Source organism: Salvelinus namaycush, chromosome 28 (genome assembly GCF_016432855.1).
Source record: "Salvelinus namaycush isolate Seneca chromosome 28, SaNama_1.0, whole genome shotgun sequence".
Taxonomy (NCBI): domain Eukaryota; kingdom Metazoa; phylum Chordata; class Actinopteri; order Salmoniformes; family Salmonidae; genus Salvelinus; species Salvelinus namaycush.
The window spans coordinates 41,225,246-41,249,277 of NC_052334.1; the positions used below are offsets into that span (position 1 = coordinate 41,225,246).

At 41.6% G+C, this 24,032-nt stretch overlaps 1 protein-coding gene across 1 annotated transcript in view; it reads right to left on the reverse strand.

Annotated features, from left to right (window-relative positions):
• The window catches only part of LOC120023365 (MAM domain-containing glycosylphosphatidylinositol anchor protein 1-like), a 246,431-nt gene that overhangs the window by 146,479 nt on the left and 75,920 nt on the right, over nucleotides 1-24,032 (reverse strand). The window contains exon 5 of the mRNA XM_038967372.1: nucleotides 22,744-22,876. Within this exon, the coding sequence (XP_038823300.1) occupies nucleotides 22,744-22,876 (133 nt within the window). The remainder of the gene's footprint in view (nucleotides 1-22,743; nucleotides 22,877-24,032) is intronic.

Here is a 24,032-nt window from a genome sequence, read left to right on the forward strand (position 1 = left end):
TGACTACAGGAAAAGGAGGACCGAGCATGCCCCCATTCTCAACGACGGGACTGTAGTGGAGCAGGTTGAGAGCTCCTTGGTGTCCAACAAACTATCATGGTCCAAGTACACCAACACAGTTGTGAAGAGGGCACGACAAAACATATTCCCCCTCAGGAGACAAAGATTTGTCATGGGTCCTCAGATCCTCAAAAAGTTCTACAGCTACACCATTGAGAGCATCCTGACTGGTTGCATCACTGCCTGGTATGGCAACTGCTCGGCCTCCGACCGCAAGGCACTACAGAAGGTAATGCATATGGCCCAGCACATCACTGGGGCCAATCTTCCTGCCATCCAGGACCTCTATACCAGGCAGTGTCAGAGGAAGGCCCTAAAAGATGTCAGACTCCAACCACCGTAGTCATAGACTGTTCTCTCTGTTACCGCACGGCAAGCGGTACCAGAGCGCCACGTCTAGGTCCAAAAGGCTTCTTAACAGCTTCTACCCCCAAGCCATAAGACTCCTGAACAGCTAATCAAATGGCTACCCAGACTATTTGCATTGCCCCTCCCCCCACCCCCCTTTAACGCTGCTGCTATTCTCTGTTTATTATCTGTGCATAGTTACTTTAACTCTACCTACATGTACATATTGCCTCATTTACCTCGACTAACCGGTGCCCCCACACATTGACTCTGTACCAGTACCCCCTGTATATAGCCGTATTGTATTGTTAATTTACTGCTGCTCTTTATTAATGTTTTATTTAACAAATTTTTCTTAAAACTGCATTGTTGCTTAAGGGCTTGTAAGTAAGCATTTCACTGTAAGGTTGTATACCTGTTGTATTCGGCGCGTGTGACAAATTTGATTTGATCTTAGTACGAAGGTAAGTAGCTCCGCCTTTCTCTTCATCTCTGTGACTTCTACTTCAATATCACCCACCATCTTTTCTTGCCTAATGTTGCCAGATTTGTGAGTTGTTTACAGAAAGGCAAGACCTGTTGGTCTGCTGTGAAGAGCTCAGCAATGTGATCTGTGGCGCCACGTCGTTCCTGGACACACCCGTCTTTCGGAAAGCCACGCTCATATTGCAGACCTCCTTCGTCAGGTTCAACAGCCGCTGGTATCTGGTCACAACGTCTTTGATGTTGCCTGCTGAAGAAATAGAAAAGCAGAATTGAAAAGCAATGTACATTTTCCGTGTTATCACCACTCTGCTACAACGTTTCATTATGTGCTACTGCTCCTGCTTATGTGCTAAAAGGTACTGTCAATATTATTGAAACGGACGTTAGTGAACTTAAAAAAAGAGAACAAGTTTCTAAGAGAAGCCTTACTTGATATACAGACTTGGTCGATGCGAGAAAATCTGGTGCTTACCGGAATTCAAGAGGATGAAGGTGAAGATCCAGAGAGATTGGTGAAAGAATTCCTGGTTAAAGTGCTACAGATCCCAGGCGATACAGTCGTCAAAATCAAACTAGAACGTGTACACCGTTTCGGACAGAGAGGACAGTGGTATGAATGCCGAATCGTTGTCAAATTTGCATTCTTTAAAAATAAAATTATGGTTAACGGCGAGTAATGGAACACCGAACTCTAAAATACAACAATTGATAAAGAAATAAACTATAAATACACTATACTATTCAAGTTAGGGATTGTTGTAAAATAATTCGTATAACATTTTCTATTTATAGTATTTATCAATAGATAAAAGAAAGCATTAGAAGAAAGGACAATTCATGAAATAATATATCTTCAAAAGTACTCAAAAGCACAAAATTAAGCAGCAATCAACATGGTAGAGATAAAAACAGCAAATAGAGGATATAGAAGGCACGGTATGTGGGTATGTGCGGGTGTATATGTGGGGGGAGTGTGGGTGTGTTGGAAGATGGGGTACCTGTGCACTTGGAAAAGTGTGATGACAAGTGAGAGTCTGAGTCTGCCTGGCAGGGTTTGTCCAACATAGCCAAAACCCCCAGATGGGTGAGCATAATATGCAAGGAGTTTCTCAAGGCTGCTAATGAGAACCTCGACGACCTCGTACATAGCCAGTGGGATTTCCGGTGAAGTACCCCACCCAGGTAGTGGCTGTGCTGGCAACACTGGCTGCAGTAACCCGGTGGCACAATAATAATCAAATGGTCTGATTGCACAGAGGTACTTGGGAAGAATGGTCAAAACACGGGACCAGCATGTGTGTGTGTGCCGCAGGGAAGGGGGGTATCCGAGCTCCATCAACTAAGACTAGACATCGGTTAACCTTTTCTCAATAGGGGGTGCTGTTTTCACTTTGTAAAAATTTCGTTCCCAAATTAAACTGCCTCGTACTCAATTCTTGCTCGTACAATATGCATATTATTATTACTATTGGATAGAAAACACTCTCTAGTTTCTAAAACCGTTTGAATTATATCTGTGAGTAAAACAGAACTCAAGTTGGAGTAAACTTCCTGTGAGGAAGTGAGAAATCTGAAATCAGGCAGGCTGTTCTGGGGTGAGTTTATTAATTTGCATGTCTTCTATTGGTCGACATGCACTGCATACGCCTTCCCCTAGATGTCAGCAAATAGTCTAGAATTGGAATGGAGTTCCTAGGCAGATCTGAGGCCATATAAATGGGCTTGGAACGTGGGGTGCACTCTTTTCAACATTCGCCATGACGCAAGACAGACCTCAGGATGGCGTTCTGGAAAGCTCCCGTTATAGGCCTTAGATATATCCGGCTCTGATTTTATTCGATATAGGTGCTAAAGACATCATAATGTTGTTATTTTAAACCGAGTTATATCAGTTTATATCAGTATATTGCGATTTTCGGATATTTCTTTGTGCTGCGTTCTAGTGAGTTGGGCACGTCTGGGCCACATGGCTAATGTTTACTGCTAATTCCAAAGTTGAAGGCGACAATCTACAACCGAGCAACGATTCTTTTGGACAAAGGACAACTTGCCCAAGATTCTGATGAAAGCTCATCAAAAAGTAAGAACTATTTATGATGTTAATTCGTTGTTCTGTTGAAAAATGTAAAACTCCTATTCCGCCATTAATTTCGGTGCGGTCTCGCTTTAACGCACGCTGTATGTCGTAGTAACGTTAATTTTAAAAATCTAACACAGCGGTTGCATTAAGAACTAATGTATCTTTCATTTGCTGTCCAACCTGTATTTTTTAGTCAAGTTTATGATTAGTTAATGATTAGATTAGGTGCCTCTCCCAAGATTTCTCCCGACATTTTGTTGGCAGCTTGGCTACTATTCTCATTGTATAACCACGATTTGTGCCGCTAAATATGCACATTTTCGAACAAACTCTATATGTATTGTGTAATATAATGTTATAGGACTGTCATCTGAAGAAGTTTGAGAAGGTTAGTGAAAAAATTAATATCTTTTGCTGGTTTATTCGTTATCGCTATTGTTGGCTTGAAACAATGCTGTTGTGTGGTTGGCTATTGTAGTAAGCTAATATAATGCTATATTGTGTTTTCGCTGTAAAACACTTAAAAAATCTGAAATATTGGCTGGATTCACAAGATCTTTGTCTTTCATTTGCTGTATGCTGTGTATTTTTCATAAATGTTTTATGATGAGTATTTAGGTAATTCACGTTGGTCTCTGTAGTTATTCTAGTTGCTTTGGTGAGAGTTGTGATGGTGGCTGCAATGTAAAACTATGATTTATACCTGAAATATGCACATTTTTCTAACAAAACATATGCTATACAATAAATATGTTATCAGACTGTCATCTGATGAAGTTGTTTCTTGGTTAGTGACTATTTATATCTTTATTTGGTCGAAATTGTGATAGCTACCTATGCAGGAAAAAAATGGTGGGAAAAAAAAGTTGTGTCTTTTGCTATCGTGGTTAGCTAATAGAAATACATATTGTGTCTTCCCTGTAAAACATTTAAAAAATCAGAAATGATGGCTGGATTCACAAGATGTGTATCTTTCATCTGGTGTCTTGGACTTGTGATTTAATGATATTTAGATGCTAGTATTTACTTGTGACGCTATGCTAGGTTATGCTAGTCAGATTTTTTACTGATGGGGGTGCTCCCGGATCCGGGATTGTGATGAAGGAGAAGTTAATCAAATCCCGCCATTCCTGCTCAATTTGGCATGCCTTCTCAAACAGCTGCAACTGTATATGCATTCACACATCGTCTTCTCGTGAGTTGTGCTCAACTGAACACCTGAGCTTGTGGTTGTATGTGTGGGAGTGAGGGAGGGAGATACTGGAGGAAACAGGTACAAACGTATCAATATCCACAGTAAAACAAGTCCTATATCGACATAACCTGAAAGGCCGCTCAGCAAGGAAGAAGCCACTGCTCCAAAACCACCATAAAAAAGCCAGACTACGGATTGCAACTGCACATGGGGACAAAGATTGTACTTTTTTGAGAAATGTCCTCTGGTCTGATGAAACAAAAACAGAACTGTTTGGCCATCATGGCCATCGTTATGATTGGAGGAAAAAGGGGGAGGGATGCAAGCCGAAGAACACCATCCCAACCGTGAAGCACGGGGTGGCAGCATCATGTTGTGGGGGTGCTTTGCTGCAGGAGGGACTGATGCACTTCACAAAATAGATGGCATCATAAGGCAGGAAAATGATGTGGATATATTGAAGCAACATCTCAAGACATCAGTCAGGAAGTTAAAGCTTGGTCGCAAATGGGTCTTCCAAATGGACAATGACCCGAAGCATACTTCCAAAGTTGTGGCAAAATGGCTTAAGGACAACAAAGTCAAGGTATTGGAGTGGCCATCAGAAAGCCCTGACCCTATTCAATCCTATTGAACATTTGTGGGCATAACTGAAAAAGCGTGTGCAAGGAAGGAGGCCTACAAACCTGACTCAGTTACACCAGCCCTGTCAGGAGGAATGGGCCAAAATTAACCCAACTTGTTGTGAGAAGCTTGTGGAAGGCTACCCGAAACGTTTGACCCAAGATAAACTATTTAACTTTTTATGGCTGCAGGGGCAGTATTGAGTAGCTCTGATTAAAGGTGCCCATTTCAAACGGCCTCGTACTCAATTCTTGCTCGTACAATATGCATATTATTATTACTATTGGATAGAAAACACTCTCTAGTTTCTAAAACCGTTTGAATTATATCTGTGAGTCAAACAGAACTCATTTGGCACAAACTTCCTGACCAGGAAGTGGAAAGTCTGAAATCGATGCTCTGTTCTACTTCCTGCCTATACATGGGCATGATACGTATTAGTATACGTGCACTTCATACACCTTCCCCTGGATGTCAAGAGGCGGTGAGAGAAGAATTTTCGTGTTTATCTTGGTCTGAAGTGGAATACAAGCTCTTTGTATGACGTGTCCGCCCATTTCCTGTTTTCTGGAGAGCGCGAAAGGGGACATGGATTTGCCTTCTGTTTAGCTGCCGTTATAGGCGACTAATATCTCCGGCTTTGATTTTATTTGATACATGTGACCATATCATCGTAAAGTATGTTTTTTCAATATAGTTTCATCAGATTATTGAAAATTTTTCGGGAGTTTTGCCGTGTTCCGTTCTCTTCCGTTTGTTGACATGGAGAGCTTTGTGCCACTTGGCTAGTGCGCTTGCTAAATCGAGAGGGAAAATGAACGTTCTAAATCCAAACAACGATTGTTCTTGACAAAGGACACCTTGTCCAACATTCTGATGGAAGATCACCAAAAGTAAGAAACATTTTATGATGCTATTTCATATATCTGTCGTGCATGTGAACTAGTCGCCGGCGCCCAACTTTGGGGTACTCAGCTATACCGAAGCTGGATGTCGTAATGAAGTTATTTTTTAGAATTCTAACACTGCGATTTCATTAAGAACTAATGGATCTATCATTTCCTATACAACATGTATTTTTTAGTTATGTTTATGAATAGCTATTTGGTCAGAATATGTGTGTCAGAAAACGTGTCAGAAAAATATCGTTGCTGTTTAGACGTTGTGGAAAAAGTAGCTAAGTTAGCACAATGTGTAACCACTGATTTCAGCTCTAAATATGCACATTTTCGAACAAAACATAAGTGTATGTATAACCTGATGTTATAGGACTGTCATCTGATGAAGAATATCAAGGTTAGTCAAAAAATATATATATTTTACTGGTTTGTTACGATCGCTAACTTTTGCTACTGGGAAATGGCTTGTCTTTCTGGCTATTGTGGTAAGCTAATATAACGCTATATTGTGTTTTCGCTGTAAAACACTTAATGAATCACAAGATGCCTGTCTTTCATTTGCTGCACACTATGTATTTTTCAGAAATGTTTTATGATGAGTAATTAGGTATTTGACGTTGGTGTCTGTAATTATTATGGCTGCTTTCGGTGCAATTTCTGATTGTAGCTGCAATGTAAACTATGATTTATACCTGAAATATGCACATTTTTCGAACAAAACATAGATTTATTGTATAACATGTTATAAGACTGTCATCTGATGAAGTTGTTTGTTGGTTAGTTTGGTTGGTTCTTGGTTAGTTAGGTTGGCTTTGTGCATGCTACCTGTGCTGTGAAAAATGTCTGTCCTTTTTTTGTATTTGGTGGTGAGCTAACAAATATACGTGCTGTTTTCGCTGTAAAACATTTTAAAAATCGGACATGTTGGCTGGATTCACAAGATGTGTACCTTTCATTTGCTGTATTGGACTTGTTAATGTGTGAAAGTTAAATATTTTTAAAAAATATATTTTGAATTTCGCGCCCTGCACTTGAGCTGGCTGTTGTCATAAGTGTACCGACGTCGGGCTTGCAGCCATAAGAAGTTTTAAAGGCAATGCTACCAAATACTAATTGGGTGTATGTAAACGTCTGACCCACTGGGAATGTGATGATAGAAATAAAACCTGAAATAAATCATTCTCGCTACTATTATTCTGACATTTCACATTCTTAAAATAAAGTGGTGATCCTAACTGACCTAAGACAGGGAATTTTTACAAGGATTAAATGTCAGGAATTGTGAAAAACTGAGTTTAAAAGTATTTGGCTAAGGTGTATGTAAACTTCCAACTTCAACTGTATATATATATACAATACAACCAAGGCGAAGGAATTTCAAATGCTTTTGGCTGTTAATCTGCTTCTGATCTGTAGGTGGCACTATGTTCTCTTTTCAAAGGATGGGTACCAATCGCTCAAAGGCCCTAGGAGCCAAGTGAACAGGGGTGGTCTGCCAGTCACTGGGATGACAACCCAACTTGGGATGGGGGGAGATTTTAGCGGGTGGAATATTGGAGAACAATTGATGGTTTGGCACACATGTATTTGGGGAGTTTCTCCCATTCTTCTCTGCAGATCCTCTCAAGCTCTGTCAGGTTGGATCGAGAGCGTTGCTGCACAGCTTTTTTCAGGTGTCTCCAATGTCGTGACTTTAATTTCATTAATCTGATGACTGTTATTTATTTAACCCACTAACTATGTTTAATTGTTACCCGATTAAATTAATCATGTAACAATTAACTCATTATTGGTTTGGGGCACCACAGAAGAAGTTGTTTAGCCTGTCTAGGACAGGGATTCCGCTAGGGGCACCCCGTTCCGCTAGCGGAACCCCTCGCCAACAGCCAATGAAATAGCAGGGCGCCAAATACAAATCAACAGAAATCTCATAAATCAAATTTCTCAAACATACAAGTATTAGGCACCATTTTAAAGATACATTTCTCGTTAATCCAGCCACAGTGTCTGATTTCAAAAATGCTTAACAGCGAAAGCTCCACAAACGATTATGTAAGGGAAGTCCCCCCCCAATTGTACAAAATAACATGGCAACTTATTGGCACCGAGCGGACCATATACACGATGGGATTGTGTGGGATTTCATATTACATCCGGCGCTGTTTCGTCCAAAGTTGATGGCAAATGCCATATTGTAAATGAGCTGTGTAACACCCCAAAAATCCTATAGTGGGCGAGTGTTTTCTATCTAAATTTTTCATAGGCCTTTTGTAACGCAAGTCAAGACCCAAGAGTAAAATTTTGAGATTTTGAAAGTTTTGGCAAAAATTTATAACCCCCTTAAAAAAGTGCTTTCTGGACCTTTTTTCGAAATTCTTTCGAGTTTTATGTCAATTACACATGTGTAAGAACTGTATGAAAATACTTTTGTCAAATTTTATTAACATAATTTTTTGGACATTTTTATTTGGACTTAAGGAATTTGTTTTGTGCATTTGGAATGTGATTTCATAGGAAGTCAAAAGTCAAAAGTCAAAAATGTCAAAATTTTGGAAAAAACGTATCACCCCCTTTAAAAAAGTGCTTTCTGGACCGTTTTTCGAAATTCTTTCAATTTTTATGTCAATTACACATGTGTAAGAACTGTATGAAAATACTTTTGTCAAATTTTATTAACATAATTTTTAGGACATTTTTATTTGGACTTAAGGAATTTGTTTTGTGCATTTGGAATGTGATTTCATAGGAAGTCAAAAGTCATAAGTCAAAAATGTCCAAAATTTGGAAAAAACATATCACCCCCTTTAAAAAAGTGCTTTCTGGACCGTTTTTCAAAATTCTTTCGAGTTTTATGTCAATTACACATGTGTAAGAACTGTATGAAAGTACTTTAGTCACATTTTATTATCATAATTTTTTATAAATGTTTACTTGTACTTAAGGAATATGTTTTGTGCATTTGGAATGTGATTTCATAGGAAGTAAAAAATGTCAAAAATTTGGAAAAAACGTATCACCCCCTTCATAGTCGAAAATAACTTTTTTTTTTTAAAGGCCAAAATGAAGCATTTAAAACTGTATTGAAAATCGTGTGTGGTAACCCAAAACATGAAACAGAATATTTTTTGACTTTTTTTGAAAACCTCCATAAATCACTCAGGCCAGCACCCATTGATTTTTGCCCGTAGTATAGTGCTCCCAGAGCGGGTATGGAAGTCTGGATCCCCCCTAAAAGCATTTAAGGCTCTGTGTGTCTTTAAGCACCATACTTTTTCATTCCATCCTTGCTGTGTGTGTCTGTGTGTGTGTGTGTGAGCTTTTCTTTGACATCTGATTAGAGAAATGACTGATTTACACTTCATGAGGGTTGCCTAATCACACACTTAAAGTTTTGGAAAGATCTGACTTTTTTAACCCTTTGAAACAGCACCTATGACCCCATTTTAAGGCACTTCCGGTTGGCACAGGAAGCTATAAGTAAACACCTATCCTGATCGGGGTATGCTTTTACAGAATCCTGAGTTTTAAGTCTATACGTTAAGAACTGACTGATTTACACAGGGTTGAATGCACTATATATCACAAACTGCTGGTTGGGTAAAACACTTTTAGGGTGATTTTATCACTTCCGGTTGCTCCAGGAAGCTTAGAATCAACACAGGTAGACCTCATAGTGGCTTGATGGATTGTCATTGAAGACAGGTTCATAAGACATTCATAACCCACATAGGGTTTATTTAAAGAATGCACGTTACATTTGCATATGATTCAACAGTGAAAAACATCACATCATATTGCAAACATAACACACTGTTGAATCATATTGCAAACACACACTGTTATATTTGCAATATGATGTGTTGAATCATATTGCAAACATAACACACAGTGTTACATTTGCAATATGATGTGTTGAATCATATTGCAAACATAACACACAGTGTTACATTTGTAATATGATGTGTTGAATCATATTGCAAACATAACACACAGTGTTACATTTGTAATATGATGTGTTGAATCATATTGCAAACATAACACACAGTGTTACATTTGCAATATGATGTGTTGAATCATATTGCAAATGTAACGTGCATTCTTTAAATACTTTAGAAATACAAAATTGAACGTCCTGATGACCTCAGGATGGCCGGGCAGTGTTAGTGGTTCCTCTCCATCGCTCGTTGCGTGGAAATTTCATCATGACGATTTTGGTGATGGTACCCCCCCGTTGAAACATATTGCAAATGCACAAAAGTCAACTAGCAAGTCAGTGTCCATCAGTTAATTGGATATTGTCAGACACCAAACTGATACCATCTGACACCAAACTCACTTTTTCCAACTCCTTTAGAAGCCAACTATAACATATTTCAGAGCAGGCCCAAAATTCACAGCGCCTTCCATTTAAACCATAATAAAACAAATAATACGTAGTTATGTTCTAGCTGCGGGTCCAGTTCTCACATTATGTTTAGCCCTATGTGAGGCGACCTCGAATCCCAAGTTTCGGCTCGATAGGTCATTCGGTGCCCGAGCAATACCTTAATTGGTGCTGAAAATCCACTTTTTTCATTGCCTTGCTACGGGGTGCTTGAATGAGCAATCAAACAGGCTCGTTGGGGTCTGTCTCTATGGACCGAGCCGGTTTCAATGCACCTAGTCTTGAGACTCTGGGACTTTTCTAAATGTCGTCCGTTTCGTTGAGCTGAAAATGAATTGAAAACATAGCAAATACACGAGGCTGTTTATCGGTCTGAGAACCTTCTAGAGCCACATAACTCACCGTGCACAATCAACCTGAGGTCTAGAACAGGTTTGTAAATTTTCAGAACTCTAGGTCTGACGGTTCTTTAAAAGTTGGAACAAAAGTAACTACCACAGGCACTGTCTGCCTCTTAGCCCCTCAGTGTGTCCCTCCATCATTTCTGTTTGGGTGTGTAAATTTTTCTTTGAAATCTGATGGGACTAATGACTGATTTACAGTTCAGGAGGGTAGCCTAATCACAATTATGAAGTTTTGGAAAGATTTGACATTTTTAACCCTTCAAAACAGCCCATTTGACACCAATTATGGCACTTCCGGTTGGCACAGGAAGCTGAAAGTAAAGACATATACTCACTGGAGTATGCTGTTACAGAATCCTGAGTTTTAAGTCTATATGTTAAAAATTGACTGATTTACATAGGGCTGAATGCACTATTTCTCTCAAATTACAGGGTGCTTATTGCAAACACTTTTAGGGTGATTTTAACCACTTCCGGTTGCTCCAGGAAGCTTAGAATCGACACAGGTAGACCTCATGGTGGCCTAATGGACTGTCATCAAAGACAGGTTCATAAGACATTCATAACCCACATAGGCTTCAGGTTGAATTTAGGGGAGCAGTCAATGTATTCCTATGGGGCGAAATGTCATTGTAAACTGTTTGATGTAAACACCTTCTTTTAACTGTGAAGGGTTAATGCCACAAGGTCAAAGTTAGGCTTGCACAGATCGGGAGGACCTTAAGAACATTCCTGAGGTGAAATTGTGTTTCTAACCTTAACGGTTCTCTCTCTGTCTCCCAAAAGCAAATAAAATTGACATTGAGGTCAAAAGGTCATTCGTGTCCGTTCTCTTGTAACGGTCGCTGCTCTCAGACCGAGTGAGCTACGGTCAAGCGGGGCATCTCGTTGAACTCGGCACGGCCTAGGGATAATGGGAATGCCATTGCCGGCTTTGTGTGTCTTTAAGCACCGTACTTTTTCACTCCATCATTGCTTTGTGTGTGTGTTTTTGTGTGAGAGAGAGCTTTCCTTTGACATCTGCTTAGAGAAATGACTGATTTACAGTTCATGAGGCTTGTCTAATCACACAAATGAAGTTTTGAAAAGTTCTGACCTTTTTAACCCTTCGAAACAGCACCATGACACCATTTTAAGGCACTTCCGGTTGGCACAGGAAGCTATAGGTAAACACATATCTTGACTGGGGTATGCTGTTACAGAATCCTGAGTTTTAAGTCTATACGTTAAGAATTGACTGATCTACATAGGGTTGAATGCAGTGATTTTCAAAATTGCAAGTCATGTATATCTTGACACTTTTTAGGGTGATTTTAACCACTTCCGGTTGCTCCAGGTAGCTTAAAATCAACACAGGTAGACCTCATAGTAGCCTGATGGATTGTTATCAAAGACAGGTTCATAAGACATTCATAACCCACATAGGCTTCAGGTTGAATTTAGAGGAGCAGTCAATGTATTCCTATGGGGCGAAATGTCATTGTAAAATGTTTGATGTAAACGCCTTCTTTTAACTGTGAAGGGTTAATGCCACAAGGTCAAGGTTAGGCTTGCACAGATCGGGAGGACCTTAGGATTGTTCCTGAGGTGAAATTGTGCTTCTAACCTTAACGGTTCTCTCTCTGTCTCCCAAAAGCAAATGAAATTGACATTGAGGTCAAAAGGTCATTCGTGTCCGTTCTCTTGTAACGGTCGCTGCGCTCAGACCGAGCGAGCTACGGTCAAGCGGGGCATCCCGTTGAACTCGGCACGGCCTGGAGAATATGGCGATGTCATTTTAGTGGTGATTTCAGAATGCTATTTTGGTGCATTCATGGAAGGCGCTGTGAATTTTGGGCCTGCTCTGAAATATGTGATAGTTGGCTTCTAAAGGAGTTGTAAAAAGTGAGTTTGGAGTCAGATGGTATCAGTTTGGTGTCTGAAAATATCCAATTGACTGATGGACACTTGCTAGTTGACTTTTGTTGACACTTGCTAGTTGACTTGCTAGTCGACTTTTGTACATTTGCAATATGTTTCAACGCGGGGGTACCATCACCAAAATCGACATGATGAAATTTCACGCAACGAGCGATGGAGAGGAACCACTATCACTGCCCGGCCATCCTGAGGTCATCAGGACGTTGACTTTTGTATTTCTAAAGTATTTAAAGAATGCACGTTACATTTGCAATATGATTCAACATCACATCATATTGCAAATCTAACGTGCATTTGCAATATGATGTGATGTTGAATCATATTGCAAATGTAACGTACATTCTCTTAAATACTTTAGAAATGCAAAAGTCAACGGTCTGATGACCTCAGGATGGCCGGGCAGTGATAGTGGTTCCTCTCCATCGCTCGTTTCGTGAAATTTCATCATGTCGCTTTTTCCTCATGGTACCTCCCCGTTGAAACATATTGCAAATGTACAAAAGTCAACGAGCAAGTCAGTGTCCATCAGTCAAATAGATATTTTCAGACACCAAACTGATACCATCTGACTCCAAACTCACTTTTTCCAACTCCTTTAGATGCCAACTATAACATATTTCAGAGCAGGCCCAAAATTCACAGCGCCTTCCATTTAAACCATAATAAAACAAATAATACGTAGTTATGTTCTAGCTGCGGGTCCAGTTCACACATTATGTTTAGCCCTATGTGAAGCGACCTCGAATCCCAAGTTTCGGCTCGATAGGTCATTCGGTGCCCGAGCAAAACCCTAATTGGTGCTGAAATTCCACTTTTTTCATTGCCTTGCTACGGGGTCCTTGAATGAGCAATCAAACAGGCTCGTTGGGGTCTGTCTTTATGGGCCGAGCCGGTTTCAACGCACCTAGTCTTGAGACTCTGGGACTTTTCTAAAGGTCGTCCGTTTCGTTGAGGTCAAATGAATTGAAAACATGGCAAATACACGAGGCTTTTTATCGATCCGAGAACCTTCTAGAGTCATATAATTCACTGTGCACAATCGACCTGAGGTCTAGAACAGGTTTGTAAATTTTCAGAACTCTAGGTCTGACGGTTCTTTAAAAGTTGGAACAAAAGTAACTACTGCAGGCACTGTCTGCCTCTTAGCCCCTCAGAGTGTCCCTCCATCATTTCTGTGTGGGTGTGTATTTTTATTTTTTTGAAATCTGATGGGATGAATGACTGATTTACAGTTCAGGAAAGTTGTCTATTCACATATATGAAGTTTTGGAAAGATTTGACATTTTTAACCCTTTGAAACAGCCCATTTGACACGAATTATGGCACTTCCGGTTGGCACAGGAAGCTGAAAAAAAACACATATCATCACTGGAGTATGTTGTTACAGAATCCTGAGTTTTAAGTCTGTATGTTAAAAATTGACTGATTTACATAGGGTTGAATGCACTATTTCTCTCAAACTGCATGTTGGGTATGGCAAACACTTTTAGGGTGATTTAACCACTTCCGGTTGCTCCAGGAAGCTTAGAATCGACACAGGTAGACCTCATGGTGGCCTGATGGACTGACATCAAAGACAGGTCCATAAGACAATCATAACCCACATAGGCTTTAGGTTGAATTTAGAGGTGCAGTCAATGTATTCCAATGGGGAGACATTTCATTTTAAACTATTTGATGTAAACACCTTCTTTTAACTGTGAAGGGTTAATGCCACAAGGTCAGGGTTAGGCTTGCACAGATCGGGAGGACCTTAAGAACACTCCTGAGGTGAAATTGTGTTTCTAACCTTAACGGTTCTCTCTCTGTGTCCCAAAAGCAAATGAAATTGGCATTGAGGTCAAAAGGTCATTTGTGTCCGTTCTCTTGTAACGGTCGCTGCGCTCAGATCGAGCGAGCTACGGTCAAGCGGGGCATCTCGTTGAACTCGGCACGGCCTAGAGATAATACTAATGCCATTGTGGGCTTTGTGTTTCTTTAAGCACCGTACTTTTTCACTCCATCCTTCCTTTTTGTGTCTGTGCGTTTGTGTGAGAGAGCTTTTCTTTGACATCTGTTTGGAAAAATGACATATTACAGTTCATGAGGGTTGTCTAATCACACAAGTGAAGTTTTGAAAAGATCTGACCTTTATTACCCTTCAAACCTGACCCTATGGCACCATTTAAGGTACTTCCAGTTGACATAGGAAGCTGAGAGTGAACACATACCCTCCTCTGTGTAGACTCTTATATAATATTGAGTTTTAAGTCTTTATGTTAAGAGCGGACTTATTTAAAGAGGGTTAAAGGAGTGTGTGTTATTTCATAAAATCATATAAAATCACAGGATTCTCGCAGAGCTTCGAGACCCACTTTAAAAATGTACGTCGGAACACACTGCAACTGGATCTGTGATTTTTTTGAAAAAAAAAATCCTCTTTGTGAACATCACCAAACGGTCAATGTACGATTTCTCTTAAATTACGATAGATAAATGGCTGGTTCTTTTTTTCCTGACACCGTATGCTTATGTACTTTGACATGAAGCGGTCAAATTAGCACCCTACTTGCGTTTTAACCCTTTAATCCCAGAAAAATGGCCATAACTCAAAAAGCGCCGAGGTCTCGACGCCATCTCGTTCGGGGCCAACTGCCCATTACTCCTAACCTACGCTCGCCGAGTTTCGTCTTCGAAATATTTTCAGTTTAGGAGAAAAGGCCGCGCTCGTTTGCCACGTGTTCGTGCGCCTGCAATATGATTTATTTTCCCTCTTGTGGGAATTTTCGAGAATGCAGAAAAAAGTCAAAAATTTGTCATTTTTATAAAACGGAAACCGAAATTCCGAAACGTTTTTTTGAGTGACTTCCTGAAAGAGCTCTCCGCCGCCCACGGCCCGACGCCGTCCGCGATTTTCTGCGACGTAATAAGACGTCAGGTAAGGGACCGTACATTTGCAATGGGACTTTCTTCACTAACCATACGGCTCCCGTCCCAGACTTCCCTTAAGGTATGTTAGGTCACCACCAAGTCACAGAAAAACCCAGCCAATTTTCCCGCCAAAGAGAGGAGTCACAAAAAGCACAAATAGAGATAAAATTAGTCACTAACCTTTGATGATCTTCATCAGATGACACTCATAGGACATCATTTTACAATATACATGTATGTTTTGTTCGGTAAAGTTCATATTTATATCCAAAAATCTTATTTTATATTGGCGTGTTACGTTCAGTAGTTCCAAAACATGCAGTGATATTGCAGAGAGCCACATGAATTCACAGAAATACTCATAATAAATGTTGATGAAAATACAACTATTATACATGGAACTTTAGATACACTTCTCCTTAATGCAACCGCTGTGTCAGATTTCCCAAAAACTTTACGGAAAAAGCATAATCTGAGAACGGCGCTCAGAGCCCAAACCAGCCAGAGAAATATCCGCCATGTTGGGTAGTCAACATTATTCATAAATAGCATTATAAATATTCACTTACCTTTGATGATCTTCATCAGAATGCACTCCCAGGAATCGCAGTTCCACAATAAATGCTTGTTTTGTTCGATAATGTCCATCATTTATGTCCATTTATGTCCAATAGCTTCTTTTGTTAGGGCGTTTGGTAAACAAATCCAAAAGCGTGATTTGGTTCATTCGGACGAAACGTTCAAAAAGTTATATTACAGGTCGAAGAAACTTGTCAAACTAAGTATAGAATCAATCTTTAGGATGTTTTTATCATAAAAGTTCAATAATGTTCCAACCGGAGAATTCCATTGTCTGTAGAAAAGCAATGGAACGAGAGCTACCTCTCAAGTCAAAGTGCGTGACTGAGAACGAGGCTGTAGGCAGACCCCTTAGTCAAACAGCTCCCATCCGGCCCCCTTTCACATGAGCAGCCTGAAACAACGTTCTAAAGACGGTTGACATCTAGTGGAAGCCTTAGGAAGTGATAAAAATAACCAATACCCCACTGTGTATTCGATAGGGGTGAGTTCAAAAACTACAAACCTCAGATTTCCCACTTCCTGTTTGGATTTTTTCTCAGGTTTTTGCCTGCCATATGAGTTCTGTTATACTCACGACATCATTCAAACAGTTTTAGAAACTTCAGAGTGTTTTCTATCAAATACTAATAATAATATGCATATATTAGCATCTGGGACTGAGTAGGAGGCAGTTCACTCTGGGCACGCTATTCATCCAAAAGTGAAAATGCTGCCCCCTATCCCAAACAAGTTAATTAAACTCTATAAGGTATATATCTATTTAATCGATAAACAGTCATCCTATTATTAATCATTACCTCTTATATCATCATTCTGAACAGCCGTAACCTCGTGCATCTGCAAAAACCCCAGCCATACTCATGATTCAGTACTACACCAATTGGTTTAATTATTTATTCACTAGCTAACTAAAATGAGAAAACAAGACATAATATATGAGAATAAAGTCCCTAGTGGACTGACAAGAGGACAGCTTATTACACAGAGATGGAGAGGGGGGAAAGAGAGCGAGATAGGAAAAAGGGACTCTTATCATGGATACATTCTATAACGCATTAATCATACTTTGCACACGAAATGCCGCCCATTTGGAATGAGAAATCGTGAATGTATTTACTTGTGAGTGCCTTTATCCACTGTTTATCTCTGTCGGAACCAGGCCTTCTTAGGAAGGAAGTGGGTTGGCCTTTCAGCGGCAGGCTTGTAAGGGTCAGGACCCGTCTCTTCTACTGTTGTTCACGCTTGAAGACAGCCAGCCGTGTTGACGAGTACCATTGGTGATGATAGTTGGAGAATACGGTGATTTGATACTTGTGATAGGATGGGACAGTTTGAAGCGTAGTATGATGGTCCTTCTTAGATTAGCTTTCCTCGATATCTGACTTAGGACAGCTAATCAGCTGTCTCAGTGATTGTCTGAGAGGTGAGCTTCTCGCCTCTTCCTCCTCGTGTTGATATTCAGGATTCAGACCATTATGAGCTGCAGCTCGCCTTCTCTCTCTGGTCTAGAGGAAGGTGAGTTTATTTCTTCACCTCGTGTTGAGGTTCAAAGTTCCAACCATTTCAAAGATGTAGCTCTCGCCTCACGTTTCCTGGTCTAATGTTAATTTCGTTACCAAGGCTTTTTATGCACTCTGGCCAAAATGGGATGGCTCCGTCCATCTGACACGCTTCCCGACCTCACTCGTGGCGTGCCTACTTATTTATGCACAGTTTATATGAGATAGATTATTTTATACCTCCTAAAATCACATTCCTATCTTAACTAAAATACTTGCATAATTGTTCATATTATATGCACAACATATTGGATGGATACTTGACAGATAAATGGGATATACTTTCCAAGTTACAGTATTTCATCCATACAGTTTTTAATGATATAACAAAATGAAAACCAATATTACATTTGTTTTCCAAAGTTCCCCACTGACCATTCCCCACGTTCTTCTATTCACTTTTTGGACGTCAGAGTTTTGGGCAGGCAAAAGTCTCTGGAGACAAAGGACATTCCTTTGGCCAGAACTGGAGGGTAAAAAGAGTTCCCTTTTGCTTAATTTATAACCGAATGTGAGCTGTCAAACCCGGCAGTTCCCTCCCCCACCCCCCTGTGTGGGTGGGAGAGTGTCTTGTTGTCAACCATTTCCAACCTGATCTGAGCTATTTGATCCTCACAGGACAGTCATGACCCCGGAGACGTTCGACTGGGTTCAAGTCCGGGCTCTGGCTGGGCCACTCAAGGACATACAAAGACGTGTCCCGAAGCCACTCCTGCATTATCTTGGCTGTGTGCTTAAGGTCGTTGTCCTGTTAGAGAAGGTGAACCTTTGCCCCAGTCTGAGCTCCTGAGTGCTCTGGAGCAGGTTTTCATCAGGGATCACTCTGTACTTTGCGTCGTTCATCTTTTCGTCGATCCTGACTAGTCTCCCAGTACCTGCCGCTGAAAAACATCCCTACAGCATGATGCTGCCACTACCATGCTTCACCGAAGGGATGGTGCCAGGTTTCCTCCAGACGTGACGCTTGACATTTAGTCTAAAGAGTTATATATTGGTTTCAGACCAGAGAATCATGTTTATCATGGTCTGAGAGTCCTTTAGGTGCCTTTCGCAAAATCCAAGCGGGCTGTCATCTGCCTTTTACTGAGGAGTCGCTTCCATCTGGCCACTCTACCAAAAAGCCTGATTGGTGGAGTGCTGCAGAGATGGTTGTCCTTCTAGAAGGTTCTACCATCTCCACAGAGGAACTCTGGAGCTCCGACAGAGTGACCATCGGGTTCTTGGTCACCTCCCCGACCAGGGCCCTTCTCCCCCAGTTGCTCAGTTTGGCCGGGAGGCCAGCTCTAGGAAGAGTGGTTCCAAACTTCTTCCATTTAAGAATGATAGAGGCCACTGTGTTCTTGGGGAACTTCAATGACGCAGAATTTTTTTTGCTAAACTTCCCCAGATCTGTGCCTCGACACAATCCTGTCTCGTAGCTGGTCGGACAATTCCTTTGACCTCATGGCTTGGTTTTTGCTCTGACATGCACTCTCAACTGTGGGACCTTTTATAGACAGGTGTGTTTCTTTCCAAATCATGTCCAATCAATTTAATTTACCACAGGTGGAGTCCAATCAAGTTGTAGAAACATCTAAAGGATGATCAATGGAAACAGGATGCACTTGTTGTGGCTGCTTTGCGTTATACACTGCTCAAAAAAATAAAGGGAACACTAAAATAACACATCCTAGATCTGAATGAATGAAATATTCTTATTAAATACTTTTTTCTTTACATAGTTGAATGTGCTGACAACAAAATCACACAAAAATTATCAATGGAAATCAAATTTATCAACCCATGGAGGTCTGGATTTGGAGTCACACTCAAAATTAAAGTGGAAAACCACACACTACAGGCTGATCCAACTTTGATGTAATGTCCTTAAAACAAGTCAAAATGAGGCTCAATAGTGTGTGTGGCCTCCACGTGCCTGTATGACCTCCCTACAACGCCTGGGCATGCTCCTGATGAGGTGGCGGATGGTCTCCTGAGGGATCTCCTCCCAGACCTGGACTAAAGCATCCGCCAACTCCTGGACAGTCTGTGGTGCAACGTGGCGTTGGTGGATGGAGCGAGACATGATGTCCCAGATGTGCTCAATTGGATTCAGGTCTGGGGAACGGGCGGGCCAGTCCATAGCATCAATGCCTTCCTCTTGCAGGAACTGCTGACACACTCCAGCCACATGAGGTCTAGCATTGTCTTGCATTAGGAGGAACCCAGGGCCAACCGCACCAGCATATGATCTCACAAGGGGTCTGAGGATCTCATCTCGGTACCTAATGGCAGTCAGGCTACCTCTGGCGAGCACATGGAGGGCTGTGCGGCCCCCCAAAGAAATGCCACCCCACACCATGACTGACCCACCGCCAAACCGGTCATGCTGGAGGATGTTGCAGGCAGCAGAACGTTCTCCACGGCGTCTCCAGACTCTGTCACGTCTGTCACGTGCTCAGTGTGAACCTGCTTTCATCTGTGAAGAGCACAGGGCGCCAGTGGCGAATTTGCCAATCTTAGTGTTCTCTGGCAAATGCCAAACGTCCTGCACGGTGTTGGGCTGTAAGCACAACCCCCACCTGTGGACGTCGGGCCCTCATACCACCCTCATGGAGTCTGTTTCTGACCGTTTGAGCCTGCTGGAGGTCATTTTGCAGGGCTCAGGCAGTGCTCCTCCTGCTCCTCCTTGCACAAAGGCGGAGGTAGTGGTCCTGCTGCTGGGTTGTTGCCCTCCTACGGCCTCCTCCACGTCTCCTGATGTACTGGCCTGTCTCCTGGTAGTGCCTCCATGCTCTGGACACTACGCTGACAGACACAGCAAACCTTCTTGCCACAGCTCGCATTGATGTGCCATCCTGGATGAGCTGCACTACCTGAGCCACTTGTGTGGGTTGTAGACTCCGTCTCATGCTACCACTAGAGTGAACGCACCGCCAGCATTCAAAAGTGACCAAAACATCAGCCAGGAAGCATAGGAACTGAGAAGTGGTCTGTGGTCACCACCTGCAGAACCACTCCTTTATTGGGGGTGTCTTGCTAATTGCCTATAATTTCCACCTGTTGTCTATTCCATTTGCACAACAGCATGTGAAATTTATTGTCAATCAGTGTAACGCTCGTCTTCCTCCTCGTCTGAGGAGGAGCAAGGATCGGACCAAAATGCAGCGTGGTTTGAATACATACTTATTTTAATAATAATAACGAAGACGAAAAAACACTTGAACAAACTACAAAACAATAAACGACGTTAACAGACCTGAACTTGAGAACACATAAAAACATGAACGCACGAACAGGAACAAACGAACGAACGAAACGAAACAGTACCGTGTGATGAACAAACACAGACACAGCAACAATCACCCACAAACAAACAGTGAGAACAGCCTACCTTAATATGGTTCTCAATCAGAGGAAACGTAAAACACCTGCCCCTGATTGAGAACCATATCAGGCTAGTTGACAATGAACCCAACATAGAAACACATAACATAGAATGCCCACCCAGCTCACGTCCTGACCAACTAAACAAGACTAAACAAAGGAAATAAGGTAAGGAACGTGACAATCAGTGTTGCTTCCTAAGTGGACAGTTTGATTTCAGAAGTGTGATTGACTTGGAGTTACATTGTGTTGTTTAAGTGTTCCCTTTATTTTTTTGAGCAGTGTATATTGTTGTCTCTACCTTCTTGCCCTTTGTGCTCTTGTCTGTGCCCAATTTAATGTTTGTACCATGTTTTGTGCTGCTACCATGTTGTGTTGTTGTCATGTTATGTTGCTACCATGCTGTGTTGCTGCCTTGCTATGTTGTTGTCTTAGGTCTCTCTTTATGGAGTGTTGTATTGTCTCTCTTGTCGTGATGTGTGTTTTGTCTTATATTTATATTTTATTTTAATCCCAGTCCCCGTCCCCGCAGGAGGCTTTTGTCTTTTGGTGGGCCGTCATTGTAAATAACAATGTGTTCTTAACTGACTTGCCTAGTTAAATAAGGGTTAATAAAAAATAAAAAAAACCTGAGCTCAATTTTGAGTCTCATAGCAAAGGGTCTGAATACTTACATTATTGTGTGTAGATTGATGAGGGGTAAAAATTATTTCATCCATTTTAGAATAAGGTGTATTGTAACAAAATGTGGAAAAAGTCTAGGGGTTGGATTCTTTCCAACTACAGATATTCAATAATAATAAACTATTTGACTATCAGCAGCATTTCCACAGCATGTCTTTAGCCTTTCAGGAGCACCACAACAGCATACAGACACTTTCTTGTTGAAAGTCAGCACAAATGCAGTTGACATGTTACTGATTGTCTGTAGAAAGTATTTAGAGCATCTACAGATGGAACATCCAATTAAACTGTTACCAAAAATATATGTGCTGCATTAAAACAGCCAAAAATGTAAACTCTTTGAAAGGGAGGCGGGGGGGGGGGGTTGCTGGATGACATTTGAAATGAGGCGAGAATCTGAGAAAGGGAATAAAAAAGAAGATTGGGCTCAGATAGGATTCTGGCTTTCATTTGTTGAGCTGGTGGCCTTTGGAGGCAGGCTGCAGTGGAACTGACAGCGTTGTCGACAGCAACAGCGTTGCCGGTGGTAACATGGCATTGCCGTGGAGACGGGTCAGAGTGAAGGGAGATAACAGAGTCCTCTGACAGGTCAATTTGAAGTGAAGGCCTGAGATGTGCCACCCAGCGAGAGAATAACAAGACAGATAGACAGTGTAACACACAGAGAGGAGCAAGGGAGTGAGAGATGTACGTCAATGGACGGAGAGAAAATAAAGATAGAGAGAGTGAGGGAATGCTAGAGACAGAAGGAAAGAGGAGATGGAGTGATTTAAGAGGAAGGGGGAGAGATGAAGTGCGAGGCTGAAAGAGAGGGTGATGGAGGGAAATGGAGAGGGGGAGTGAGAGATGAGAAATGGAGAAAGAGGGAAGTGGGAATGAGGGAGGACGAGATGGAGTGTCTGTGTATGAAAGATGGGAGGGGGGAGGAGAGTGAGGTGGAGTGATTCATAGCGCGACAAGGGATGAGCAAGTGAGGGATGGATTCACAGAGAAAAGAGGAGATTCAAGTAGAGAGAGGTGTGGCGTGGGGTGGTCTAGTGGTTAAAGAAATAGTTTGGGATTTTGGCAATGAAGCCCTTTATCTACTTCCCAAGTCAGACGAACTCGGCTGCTTTTGTCTTCTACTCACTTCAGGCCTTCACTTCAGACCTTCTACACCGCCTTGTCTCTTCATTAAAAACACACACCAAAAAATGAAAGAGGGGTGTAGAAAAGTGGTAGCGAGGAAAATGTGTCACTTACTGGTGCCGATGGTGAGGAGAAAGGTGACAGAGCTATCAGGGATTTCACACACGTTGTGAACGGACACCTGGCACGTGTAGTTGGCAAAGTCCTTCAGCCTCAGGTTCTTCAGCTTCAGCACCTTGGTCTCCCCCTGTGTGACATAAAACATTGACTGGTTACACAGATATAACAGTCACAGACCCTGACTGACCGCATGTGAGTATTCTTCCCAAACACACACGCATATGTGCACAAACACAGTACAGTTACACAATATCTTACACACACTATAAATACCCGTACACACATGTTGGTACATTCATTAATGCACTGTCATTTGAACACGGTGTATACACTCTCACACACACACACAAGCAAGCACTCCTACACATGCAAATCTACAAAATAAATATAATCTCTCTCAGACACAACACACACACTCTCAGAAAAAAAGGTTTAGATTTGTTCTTAAAGGAGTACAAACACTTGTCACTGTAGTGGTACCCTGTAAGGTACTGTACTTCCTTTGTACCTTTCAGTTTTATTAGTAGTATGTACTGGATACATAGGGTAGACACCGTCCAACAAACTGCTTACTTGCAGGTTCATTCTCAACAATGCAACAACAATAAGAAATAATAAACGATAAGAATACGAACAAAAAGTAAATGGCTCAATTTATAGTCCAGTATTTACACGCGTTTTGGGAAAGCGGGGATTGGGGTGCAAGTGTTTAAATTGTGCAATATTTAGCAATACTAATAATAATTTGGTAGCAGCAGTTGTGATGTGTGTGTAGCATGCATCTATATGTGTGTGTGTGTGTGTGTGTGTGTGGATGAGTGTATATCTGTGTGGGTCAGTGCGGAGAGTCAGTGCACGTGGTCATTCCAATTCACGTGTTCATTAGTCTGATGGCTTGTAGATAGAAGGTATCAGACCTCATGCTCCGTTGTTATCAGATCTCATGTTCCGATACCGTCTGCCCGAGGGTAAGGATGTGAACAGCTCGTGGCTGGTGTGTGTGGGGTCCTTGATGATGCTGCGGTCCTTCTTCAGGCACTGTTTCGAGTAGATCTTCTGGATGAGTGGGAGCACAGTCCCAGTGATGTTCTGGGCCTTCTTCACCACCCTCTGGAGATCCTTGCGGTTGTGGACGGAGCAATTCCAGGGCCAGGCCATGATGTAACCGGTCAGGACGCTCTCGATGGTGCAGAGGTAGTATTTAGAGAAAACATCATTAATTTTTTCTTTAGCCGCCTTAGGAAGTAGAGACGCTGTTGCGCCCTCTTGACAAGAGTGGTGTG